Raw genomic sequence first — 12947 nt, forward strand, 5'->3', positions numbered from 1 at the left:
TTTCCTTATGAAAAGGAAAGTTCATCCTAAAACTCACATAGACTATTAAGGTTCCCTGAAATAGCCAAACCAGTTTTGAAAAACAACAAAATTGGAGGCTCAGGCGTCCTGATTTCAAAACATATTATAAAGCTACATCCATTAAAACAGTGTGGTACTGGCATAAAGACAGACATATAGACCAATGGGATAGAATAGAGAACCCAGAAGTAAAACCATGTGTTTGTGGTCAAATAATCTTCAACAAGGATGCCAAGACCACTCAATGGGGAAAATACAGTATCTTCAACAAATGGTGTTGAGAAACTGGCTATCCACGTGCAAAAGAATGAAGTTGACCCTTACCTTACACAATAAACTCAGAAAGGGTTAAAGACCTAAATGTGAGACCTAAAATTATAAAACTCCTAGAAGAAAACACAGATGAAATCTTCACGACATTGAGTTTGTTAATGACTTCTTGGATGTGACACCAAAAGCACAGGCAACAAAGGCAAACACAGACAAATGGGACCACCTCAAACTTAAAAACTTCTTTGCACCAAAGGACACAATCAATAGAATACAAAGACCAACTGCGGAATGGGAGAAAATATTTGCAATTCCCTTCAGATCTAATTTCCTTCTTCTTCCTCTTGCTCACTGTCTGTCAACCACTCTGGCATCCTTGTTGTTCCTTAAACACACCAAGCACACTCTTGCTTTAAGGCCACTTTCCTCAGGGGTCTCACATTTCCTTCAGGCCTCTGCACAAACACCTTCTCACTGGAGAGGGCTTCCCCCGATAACCTTTCATAAAACAGCAACCCTTCCTCTCACCTCCACTGTAGTCCCGTCCAGCCAATTCTTTATGTTTCTCTGTAGCACTTCTCACCACTGGCCATACTGTATATTTATCATATTTTTTTTGATTTGCTTTCTCTTTTTCCCTCTAACCCCCCAGCTGGAATATAAACTCTGTGGGGGTATTAAGGCCTTTTATTCTTGTCCCTACTTTGCAGATAAAGAAACTGAAGTTTAAGGAGGTGGGGAAACTTGCCCAAGCAAGTAAGAAAGTAACAGGTATAGACTGGTACACACACTTGTCTAACGCCAAAGACCGAGGTCTTAACGGATACAACTGTATTGCTTTTCTGTCACAAGCTTAATAAAGAGATGGGTGGAGAGCTTTCTGAGTGGGCACCAAAGCCTGGGAATGCCCAGGTGGCCAAAAGGCATTCAGAGGCCAGTAGCAGTCAACCAGGGTGGGGGCATATTGGAGAAGAGTGGGAGTAGAATTGGAAAGGGCCAGATCACATAGGGTCTCAGAACTCAGAACAAATAAGAGTGTGGATTTTATGTGATGCTCATTACAGATTTCTGAGTATAGTTTTAAAGAAAGATGAATGTGGTGGTTTAAATATATGCCCATAAATTTCTTTGACACACCTCTCTTTAAAGGTGGAGCCAAATTTCCCTCCCCCTGAAGATGGGCTGGACTTAGTTTCCTGCTAAGTGGGTGGGTGATTTCCCAGGCGAGGTCCTACAAGACACGGCTGCTCCTGGACGCACTATTTTCTGCACACATTCGGGTGTTTTGGAGCGCTCTGTTTGGAGTCCTCTCCCGCCAACACTCTACCACGGAGACACCTGCACATCCTCTACTGCTTCTGCTCTGTGCCTTGCCCTTCCTGTCTCAGGTCGAGACTCCTCGTGTTGCTCATTCCTTGCACTCTCGCTCTAACGTGTGTTGACATGCTGAATGAGACCTATTCTGCTCTCTCGACCACATGGCTGACTTTCTCCTGGTCTTGACCTCTCATTTCTGACTGATGCCTGTCTACCCAGGCTTCTAATCCATCAGGTGCCCCCACCTCACTCCCAGGGATTTTCTCTACATCTTGGCCCCACCAGTGCTGCCAAATCAGCAACAGCCTCCAGCTCTGCCCGGAGCTGCCCAGAGACCAGCTGGTCATGACCTTGCTCAGGCAGGCACATCTTAGCCTTGTACTGTTCTTTCCTTCTTCAAATCATACATTGTGTTTTTTATTTTTTCCTTTTGGACTAATGCATAGATTGTCTATTATCTCACTCTAACACACCTTAGTTATTGTATATTTATCTATTTAAAATACTAGTGCATACTATTTAAATATTTAAAACTGTGCACACTATTTAAAATATTTCCACATCCTTTTCTTGATTTGATCCTTACAATCACCTCCATGGTGACAGTGAAGAGTATTTCCCCCATGTTAGGAAGAAGGAAAGAATTCACTTTTCATTATGCTACAGAGCCTTTATTACTGGCCATGCTCTCTGACATTTTGTTTTCTCTTGATTTTAAAACAACTACTTAAATATTCAATAGTTGTGCTATGGACGGAATTGTGTCCCCACAAAATTCATATGTTGAAGCCCTAACCCTCAATGTGACTGTATTTGGAGACAGGGCCTCTAAGGAGGTAATGAAGGTTAAACGAGGTTATATGGTGGGGCCCTAATATAATAGGATTAGCATCCTTATAGGAAGAGACACCAAAGTGAGCACACAGGGAGATGCCAGCTGCCTACAAGCCAGGAAGAGAGGACTCACTGAAAACTGACCACACGGGCACCCTGATCTTAGACTTCCAGCCTCCAGAATTGTGAGAAAATAACTGTCTGTTGTTGGAGCCACCCAGTCTATGGTATATTTTGTTACGGCAGCCTGAGCACACTAAGACAAACTGTGATCTTCAATAATGAATAATCTTACCCATTTAGAAAATGAAGCAACTATATGGGATGAAGTTATATATGGGATAAAGTTTGGTTCTACTTTACTAACTGGTAACAGTTTTACTGTGTCATTGCTCTTGGATTGGAACCACATTTTTCTTAGGGTTGGACTTCAGATGAACTTGCTTCCAAAGCCCTCTAATTTCCAATAGTTACTTTATTCCCCAGCTCAGCTGCAGAAAAATAGAGTAACAATTATGTAATAATTATGTAACAATTGCCTTCTTCTCTGGTCTAATCCACTGTTCAAGAAAAGCAACAAGTGAGGGGTAGTAATTTTCCCTACAATGAGCAGAGACTGAATGATGGTCACTGTGATGGAGAAAAGTAATGCTGTAAAATACAGGCCACAGTTCCTGAAGGGGGAAGGGAGTGTGTGGTGGGGGGGACGGGGTGAGGGATGGATAAGAGAAGGGGTCTTCAAGGGGCAGGATCTCCGAGAGCCTCAGAAACATCCTCAGGTTTTCCAACATCTGATTCTAGTACTATTTCATTGACAAATATGCCTTCCTATTTCACCCACCCTTGAATGTCTACCTATTTGATTATTTGCACCATTTCTATTTCAATGAATGCTTCAAAATTCTGTGGTTATGTAAATATGTCCTGGGGTTGTGTCCTGTCTCCCAGACAGAGGTGAACTTAGAAATTGCCTAGAATTGGGGCTGTGGAGGGTAGTGGACGCGTACAAAAAATAATACCCATGCAAAATCCCCACGATGCTCTGTGCTGATCCCAGGAGGCAATTAATACTGGTTGACAGAACTTACTCCGTGGGCCTCGTCGGCTCGTCATGCCCAGGAGGCGAGTGTCAGAACCTTCCTGCGCGGGCTCCTGCTGGTCGTCTGGATGGGATTTTTCAGACACCATTTCCTTGGGGCCGGCAGCCGACAGCTGTGGGCAGATGGTCAGAGGTTGTGAATCTCAGGGCTTCGGTTGACTCAGATGCTATCTCAGGATGAGGTGGGTCACTTAGCAAGGGGGCAGCCCTTAATCCTCTTCAGATCTAGATAACTGTGGTCTGTGTCACCTGAGTCACTGTGGTCATGGTCACCTGTCCCCACAGGAGGCAGTGCTGATCCTGATTTTCTCTAAGAGGTTCTTGGGGAGATGACCCAGGTGGCACAGTGACTTCCCTGGTGGCGCAGTGGTTAGGAGTCCGCCTGCCAGTGCAGGGGACGCAGGTTAGTGCCCTGGTCTGGGAAGATCCCACGTGCCACGGAGCAACTAAGCCCGTGCACCACAACTGAGCCTGTGCTCTGGAGCCTGTGAGCCACAACTACTGAGCCCGCGTGCCACAACTACTGAACCCCGCGCGCCGAGAACCCATGCTCCACAACAAGAGAGGCCACCACAATGAGAAGCCCGTGCACTGCAATGAGGAGTGGCCCCCGCTCGCCGCAACTAGAGAAAGCCCGTGAGCAGCAGCGAAGACCCAATGCAGCCAAAAAATAAAATAAAGAAATGAATTTTAAAAGAAATTAAAAAAAAATGAATATTTTCACTTTTTCTAGGTTTAATGTGTAGAGCTCTGTAGAAATTTGGAGGAAAAGGGAAACAGGAAACTCACAACCAAACTATTTGATCCCAGCTCCAACTCATTTGGAAACAGCTGTCAAAGTGTCCCTGGTTAATCCAGGGCAAAGAACAGCCTCTGGTTCCTTCCCCAGACTCTCAGAGGAGGGCAGACTGGTGAGCAGAAAGGGCAGTGGAGGCCCCAGGTGAGTGATGGCCTTTGGGCCAGACAAAGGCTTGCCTCCAAACTGAGATTTACTGTGGGACTCGAGCGAGTTATAGAACTTCCTAACTTCCTTCCTCACCCGTAAAAGAAGGGAAATAAAAACAGCCCATTCACTGAGATGCAGCTATGTATAGGCACTTTGTAAAGCACAGACATTCTGACTTAAATAAATGGCCTGGAGTGGACCTGAGGCATTTGACTTACAAAAAAAAATCCCCAAGTGATGCTGAAGTGCCGCTGGGGTTAAGAAACACTATCCAGATTTCTCACAAAGCTCCAAAGACTGCACGTTCGTTGTCTGATTAGGGCTCTCTGTGTAGTTCAAGGAATGAGATGATGTCTCAGGAAAGTGCCATACCTAGGACAAAGAAAGTGCCTTCTCCTTTCCATCCCTGCTCCTTTCTCCCGTTTAGTCCAAGCTCCACGTCCCTAGCCCCGGTCACCACTGCTTACTGTGCCTGTGGCCTGGGAGCTAAGGACTTGAGCCCTTTCCATTTGTACTGGCTCATCTGACGCCTCGTTGGGCCCCGTGGCCCCGGCTGCAGAGCCCCCCGCTGACCCTGCAGGAAGGGGTTAAAGTCCCTGAGTGGCCAGAGGGCGCAGCCACAAGGCCAGGTAGCACCTCCAGCCGCCCTGGCCCCTCCCCTGGGCCACTCCATCCCAGCTACAGAGAAGGAGTTTCCTTGGCCCAGCTTGTCCCAAAGGGATTGTGCTGGGCGAGGGGAGAGCTGAAAAGGGGTTTCTCCCCTGACTTCGGCTCTCCTGGTTCCCTCCCCGCCGTCCCGGCCCCCCCGGCCCCCCCCCCACCCCGGCTCCCCCCCTCCAGGGGACCCCATCACGTGGCTGCCGGCTCAAAATGGCGCTCCTTCCCCCTCCCTCCCCTGCTGGCATCTGGATTATTCCAAGCAAATCGCCCCTCCGCAAAATCTTCCCGGCCTCCTTTCCAAGGGCGTCTATTTACCTGGAGAAGGTGGACCTTGTATAGCGATGCTCACGGCCAAGGAGGGCAACTTCTGCAGAGGGCAGAGCCGGGGGAGGGACCGCCAGCAGGCCCGGGAGATGGGGGTTGGCCTCGGTTTAGACTGAGGCAGAATTTGGGCTTGGAGCTGGGAAAGTGGAAGTTCCCTGAGATTTGTAATCCTGCACTGCCATCTACCGCTGGTCTTAGTTTATGGCCTTTGATGACAGCACTAAAGGGGCTCATTTCAGCATTTCTAAACTTCTCTCTCAGGGGATGGGAAAAACCTTGGAGGAAACATGCTCCAAATACTGCCCATGGCTTCATGGTGAGGGTCATCCGTGAGGCCCCACATAGGGTCCTTCACCTGGACCATCCACTGGCATCCCTGCCTCTCCCAGAGAAGGCCAAGTGCTTGTACCCACAGGAGGCTGTATGGCCTCTGGGGGTGCAGTGAGCTGTTAACTGACAGCCCAGTAGACAGACAAGTGCTTCTGTCGCTCCCTACCTGCTTCTTTCCTTTTTGTCTTGGAACCTTCGCGGTCTTCTTCTGTCTTGCCTCATCTGCATCCTCACTGTCTTCAATGAACTCCTTTGTTAAGATGCAAATGGAAGAGTTATCTCTTAGTGTGTGTGTGTAAATTGGGAAAAAATGGTAAGTGAGGAAGAGGGGTGGGATTTTTAGGTGTTAAAATGGCTGTCTTGTCCTGGAGCCTCCACCCACTAAAGTTGAGTGTGAGCGAAGGGACAGTGGACAGACATCATCCTCTACTCTTCTCAGAAGTTGTATCCAAATGGAAGGATGGTCAATGAGATGGTGTTGGAGCATCCATTGACCCAGGTGCTCATTCATGCCTAGGGCATTTATTGACTGCATACTGTGTTCCAGGCCTTGGGTGCACAGAGGTACCGGAGGTGACTTCCCTCAAAAGTCATAATCTAATGAAGGCCACGAACAAGTGAATCTGCCAGGACTGATGTACTGACCCGGATGGAGGCCTCTGGCCCAGGATGATATCAGAATCACACTACGCGTTTCCAGGGTTGGGCTTCTCTGCTCCCCAGCCTTACCATCAGGTAAAGAATAATGAGGATACGTGTTAAATCACCGTGGAAGTTTGTATTCAATGCAAATTTTTTCAGGTCTTTTTGAAAAGGGAGAAATCCTTTCTGTGTTTTGTTTTAAATTTTTCTTGGAGTATAGTTGATTTACAATGTTTTGTTAATTTCAGGTGTACAGAAAGTGAATCAGTTATACATATATCTACTCTTTTTTTAGATTCTTTTCCCATATGGCTCATTACAGAGTATTGAGTAGAGCTCCCTGCGCTATACAGTAAGTTCTTATTAGTTATCTATTTTATATATAGTAGTGTGTGTATGTCTATCTCAATCTCCCAATTTATTCCTCTCCCCCTCCCTTATCCCCGGGTAACCATAAGTTTGTTTTCTACATCTGTAACTCTACTTCTGTTTTGTAAATAAGTTCATTTGTATCCTTTTTTTAGATTCCACATATAAGCAGTATCATATGATTTGTCTTTCTCTGTCTGACTTACTTCACTCAGTATGACTATCTTTAGGTCCATCCATATTGCTGCAAATGGCATTATTTTGTTCTTTTTTATGGCTGAGTAATATTTCATTGTATATATGTACCACATCTTCTTTATTCATTCCTCTGTTGATGGGCATTTAGTTCGCTTCCATGTCCTGGTTATCGTAAATAGTGCTGCAATGAACATTGGGGTGCATGTATCTTTTCAAATTAAGATTTTTTCTGGGTATATGCCTAGGAGTGGGATTGCTGGGTCATATGGTATTACTATTTTTAGTATTTTTTTTTTAAATTAATTAATTTATTTATTTATTTTTGGCTGTGTTGGGTCTTCGTTTCTGTGCGAGGGCTTTCTCTAGTTGTGGCGATCGGGGGCCACTCTTCATCGTGGTGTGCAGGCCTCTCACTATCGTGGCCTCTCTTGTTGCGAGCACAGGCTCCAGACGCGCAGGCTCAGTAGTTGTGGCTCACGGGCCCAGTTGCTCCGTGGCATGTGGGATCTTCCCAGACCAGGGCTCGAACCCATGTCCCCTGCATTGGCAGGCAGATTCTCAACCACTGCGCCACCAGGGAAGCCCTATTTTTAGTTTTTTAAGGAACCTCCATACTGTTTTCCATCGTGGCTGTACCAATTTACATCCCCACCAACAGTGTGGGAGTGTTCCTGAAAAGGGAGAAATCCTTTAACAGTGCCAACTTCGTTTCTTTTTCCATATTATGCTTTCTAAAGTTTTAGTCATAAAATGTTAGAGCTGAAACCTCTTAAGTTTGAAGCTTTAAAGTTTTCTAGTTTGAGTTTTACAAACCAGGGCACAAGCACCTCGGGGTATAAAAGAAGTTGCAAGATAAACCCAGAACCTCTTCTGGTGTACCAGATTTATTAGACATTTTTTTTTCTAAAATTGGGAAATTTTTGTTTTTATACTGAAACAAACTTGGAACACAAAGCATGGGTTTTAATCATATAAGATTTCAAAGAAATGTCATGCAGGTTGCTGGGCTAGGCTTCAACCACTCATCAGTGCCCTTGGCCATCTGTTTAGAGAAGACCTGAGCTTCAGCTGCAGAGGAAGGAACTGAGGTCCCAGCCAGGGAGTGGGGGTGGCTTGGGCTTTTTCTTTGTCTAAGGGACCTGATCGCTGTGACTCGTCCTCTGGGTGCAAGACCCACCCTCACTCAGGCCTCCTTCTTCAGAGCCTATCAGGATTTAGATAAGATGATAATATTGAGGTGTGCAACTGTGGCTCTTAATTCAAGCCTAAATTCTTATTGGCTTAGAATGGACTTGTGAGAAATATACATCAAGCTTTTTTTTTTTTTTGGCTTTCCAATAATGTTTTGACCCTCTGTCAATGGAAAACTCTCCAGTAGGACCTCAAATTAGACTGAATGTGAACTCCAGGAGAGCTCAGGGTTTTCTTCACTGCTCTATCCCCAGGGACCAGAGGCACAATGAATATTTGTTGTGTGAATGAATGAGCACAGGTAGATGTAGGTAAATTGTCAGTACTGGATGTCTTGCTTAAAGTTAATCTGTGTGGTTTCATCTGGGTTCCTTCAGGCTTTTTGAAGTTCCTATTGGAAATAGCATATTGTCCCCATTTCTGCCTCTATGGTCTCAAGTTACTGAGCCCTAGAGCCAAGAGAGAAGCGAGGATTGAGAGGAATACTTTCTCTTCTGTTCGGAGGTCTCTGGTCTCCAAACTGGAGAAGGCTTCGCTCCTCTGGTCCAGACAGTGTTTAATGATGTTTTGCACAAAATGAGTTAGAAATTGCAGGACTCCATGAGGATTTTATAAGTGGTTATAATCTGCAGTTGTTATCCTCATTTTGAATTTCTTTAGAAATCAGTGTGCTTTACTGAAAAAGAATGAATCTATGTATATGTATAAGTGAATCACTTTGCTGTATACCTGAAACTAACACAACATTGTAAATCAACTATAATCCAAAAAAAAAAAAAAAAAGACATCAATGTGGTTCAGCAGAACTGGACCCTTTAGGTGGTAACTCAGAACGGCTGTCTGTTGGAATTCACGAAATTGTGACAAAGCAGCTTCAGAGCCCTCAATCCTGGAGCGCCTGAAGGGCTGCATGCACCCCTCTTCTCCTCCGTGTGCCCAAGGTAGCACATGCATGCAGTAGGCGTGCAATAAATGCTCGTTGCTGGCCTAACTTCCTCACTCACCAACACGTGTGACATGAGCATGCACACACAAAGACGCATCCCTTGGAGACATCTAAGCCATCACTCACCTCTGTAATTATTTTCACTTTTTCTTCCTTGGGCTTCATTTTAGCTGTGATGGCTCCTCCCTGACAGGCAAAGACCAAAGAAGAAGTCAGGCCCTTTGAACTCAGTGAAACGTCTTTCTTCTTACTACTGATAACGCTGAAGCTGACCTTGATGGTTAGTGAAGTGTTTGAACTGAGTAGACGTTGCATCCACAAGGAATGCATTCTTAGGCCCCAGGATTGGTGGACATGAGCCCCAGAGGAGGAGGAAGGAGGCTGGACCCTCTGTCCCCACGAGCCTGTCAAAGAGCTTGGCTTTCCTGTGTAGGAGGTGGAAGCCAGGAGAAGGTTCTGCCCTTGGTGTCAGATGACCCTGGTAGGAATCCAACTCCTGAAGGACTATTTCACAGCCTCTCCTCTCCACTCAAACCTTCACCTTCCCATCCCCCTTCACTCTCTACCCTTGGCCTTTGTTCTCATTTCAAGAGCAAAGAGATAAAGCCAGAGATGGACCCTCCCCCCTCCCCATCCCCCTGTCTCACCCCACTGAGTCATGTCACCGCCTCTGCTTCCCCTTGCTCCTGTGGTCTGTCCCTGCTTCCATCTGGGCCAGGGTTTCTGCCTGGGCACTGCTCCCGCCCCCTCCAGGGCCTTGATCTGGACAGTTTCCCCCTTTCATTATTTCTTCCTGCTCTTTTGGTTCATTCCTATCCATGTACAAAGGCCCCTTCCTTAAAAAACTCTCTCTGGGCTTCACATCTCTTTCTAGCCCTTGCTCAGTTGTTCAACCCTCTAAAAGAAAAATCCGCAAACCCTCTCTTTCCAAATCAGTGTTTTGAGGCTAGCGCTCCCTGGAACTGCTCTTGCCAGCATCTCCAAGGACCCCGGCATCACCACATCTTACGATCAATCCTCAGCCCTCACCTCAGTTGCCCTGTCAGAGGCGTTTAGCAATGAAAGTGACCAGTCGCTTTCTTTTTCTTGAAATATCTTCTTCCCTTGGCTTCTCAGACACGCTCTCTCCTGGGTCTCCCCCTACCCACTGCTTCTCCTGCTCAGATTCCTCGGCTGGTTTCTTCTCATCTTCCGAGCACCACGTGTGACAGTGCCTGGGGCTCAGCCTTGCCTCATTCCCTTGGTGAGATCGTCCTGTCTCTTGGCTTTAAATACCGTCAATCTACTGATGCTCCCCAAATTTACACCCAGGGCCCAAACGTCTCCCCAGAACTCCAGACTCAAATATCCGAGCGCTTGATGGACACCTTCCCTTGGCTTAACATGCCCCAAACGAAGCTCCTTGTCATCAACCCTGAATCTGCTTGTCCTGTAACCTTCCTTGTTGCAATGCACAGAACTCTATGTTTTTCCCAGGCCAGAAACCTGGGAGTCATTCTTGAATCCTCTCTGGCTCTCACATGACACACCACATCCAATCCATCAGAAACCCTGCCGTCTTCACCTTCACATTACATTGACAATCCCACCACCTTTAAGCAGCTCACTGTTACCACCCTGGTCCAGTACTGTTGTCTCTCAGGGTTTTTTGTAAGAGTCTCCTGACGTCTTTGCTTCCCACCGCACTTACCTACAATCCATTCTCTGTATTGAAGCTAGAGTGAATTGTTTAACGTATAAGTGAGATCATGTCCTTCCTCCACTCAAAATTCTCCAGTGACTTCCTTCCCTTAACAGAGTTAAATCCAAAATCCTTCAATGGCCTACAAGCCCCTCCATGATCTGCCCTTGAATCTTCTTGCCTCAGGGCCTTTGCAGTTGCTCTGCCTAGAACTCTCTTTCCCAAGACATCTACCCTGTTCTCTCTCTTTTCATTTCCTTCAGGACTGCTCAGATTTCATTTTATCAGAGGGATCTTCCCTGAACACCCACAGTACAATGATAATCTCCCACCCTCACCCTCCTGGAGCTCCCTGACCAACTTACAGTGATCTCTTTTTCCATAGTACTTATCACCAGTTGACATACATATTTATTTGTTATTGTCTGCCCATTCTCATTAAAATATAAGCTACAAGAGGGCAGGAACATTTGCTCATTGTTTAGCCCCAGAGCCTAGGACTGTGGCTCCCAGTAGACACAATACATTTTGTTGAATGAATGACTAAATTACTCTTTATTGGCTGTGTCTTCCTTGGCCACATTCTGAAGGCCTTCAAAGCTTCACTGTCCTCCTTGGGCTGCTGTGAAGATTAAATGAGAGAACACGGGGAGCGACAACAAGGCTGACAAATCGTAAGCCCTTGTAATAGCTGTGGAACCTGAATCTTAACTGGGACTTCGTCATGTAAGCAGCTCATCTGAAGCCTTCAAGGTTTCATTTACCCTAACGGAGAATTAGCACCTTAAAGGGAAATAAAGCATCTGAAATTCTATTGTCTCCAGTCCAGAACTCCTCCCAGGCTGTAAAATATGGAGGAAAGGAAATAGTGAAAGCAGCTAAGATATTAAAAGGGTGAGGAGGTAATCTAGAGAGAATCAGGGGGCAGATAATAAAAATAAAATTCTACAGGGCAAGGGAGCTCCCTGAAACAGCGGTAATTATGAAGTGGAAAAAAAAGAACTGTGAAATATTTTAGTAACTAAAAAAAAAAAAAGATTCTCAACAAGTTAAAAAATGTTACATGGAAAGAAACAGAAGCAGAAAATGAAAAATATAATGGGATTGATTTTTTTCTCCTCATTTTTTCCTGATCATTACCTTTGAATGAGTTTCTAAGGAAATCAAATGACATCAAAATTGATCTTTTTATGAGCATGGTTGCTAAGAAAACAAATCAATACTCTGCAACTTCAATATGCAGCTTGTCATCATCATGTACACGGAATGTTTGTTAATATATTCCTATTGGCAACAGCAAAATAAGAGCCGTGATTTACTGCAGACTTATTTTGTTCTCTCTCTAGACATACGTTATCACTCGGGCTCACAAAAACACTTCCAGCTTAGTAGCATGTGCCTCAATTTGCGCATGAGGAAATGCAGGTTTTCTCTGAGGTTAGCCTCTGACAGGTTCCATGCTTTGCCATTATGGTTATTAAATGTCACAATCAGAACTTGGCCCCGAGAATCTGTGATTCCAGTGTCCTCCTCCATGTCCCCCTACCTCTCTGTCTCAACGTTTATTCTGTTTTTGCAATATCAGTAACTCTTCTATGTTAGTCCACTATTCTCGAAATATTTACAATTGAAAAGCACAGAGCATTGCCCCTGTGAGAAAGGGCTTTGGCTACTTTAGGTCAATGATGTATTTAGTTTAACTCAATGCAGAAAACCAAAGATATTTTTCAAGGAAAGTACTGACACCTTCATCCAAACAAATGGACTATCTCTGAGGGTCATCAGAGGATCAGAGTCCTGTCCAGAGGGTCCTGTGGCAAATTCTAAAGAAGCAGAGAAAAAGGAATGAAGGTATATGAAAAGGGCGGCATTGTATGCAATGCATTTCAACCTTGGCCGCTTAGAAGATAATACAGTATATGCGTCCTACGCCAGAACAGTGAAGACATGGGTTTATAGAAAGAGTGAGACCTTTGTAAAAAATTATGTGAACCTGGATTCAAATTCCAACTCTGTTTATCAGCTGTGTGATCTTGGAGCAATGCCTTCACCCCTCTGAGATACATTGCTGTACCTGTAAACTTGTGATCATAATTCCTACCTCAATGAGTGATTATTT

At 45.3% G+C, this 12947-nt stretch overlaps 1 protein-coding gene across 5 annotated transcripts in view; it reads right to left on the reverse strand.

Moving 5' to 3' along the window:
- CC2D2A (coiled-coil and C2 domain containing 2A) overlaps window positions 1–12947 on the reverse strand; it is a 183485-nt gene that overhangs the window by 121842 nt on the left and 48696 nt on the right. For 3 of the 5 annotated variants that reach the window (XM_082389471.1, XM_082389468.1, XM_082389467.1), the window contains exons 5-7: window positions 9274–9333; window positions 5968–6051; window positions 3531–3654 (exon numbers count right to left, since the gene is read on the reverse strand). In XM_082389471.1, coding sequence (XP_082245597.1) covers window positions 3531–3654; window positions 5968–6051; window positions 9274–9312 — 247 coding nt within the window. In that variant the 5' untranslated portion in view covers window positions 9313–9333. Of the gene's footprint in view, window positions 1–3530; window positions 3655–5462; window positions 5942–5967; window positions 6052–9273; window positions 9334–12947 lie in introns of those variants that run through there. The other 2 variants (XM_082389469.1, XM_082389470.1) reach the window with 2 other exon arrangements.

The sequence above is a fragment of the Balaenoptera borealis genome, assembly GCF_965194805.1.
Source record: "Balaenoptera borealis genome assembly, chromosome: 4".
Lineage (NCBI taxonomy): Eukaryota > Metazoa > Chordata > Mammalia > Artiodactyla > Balaenopteridae > Balaenoptera > Balaenoptera borealis.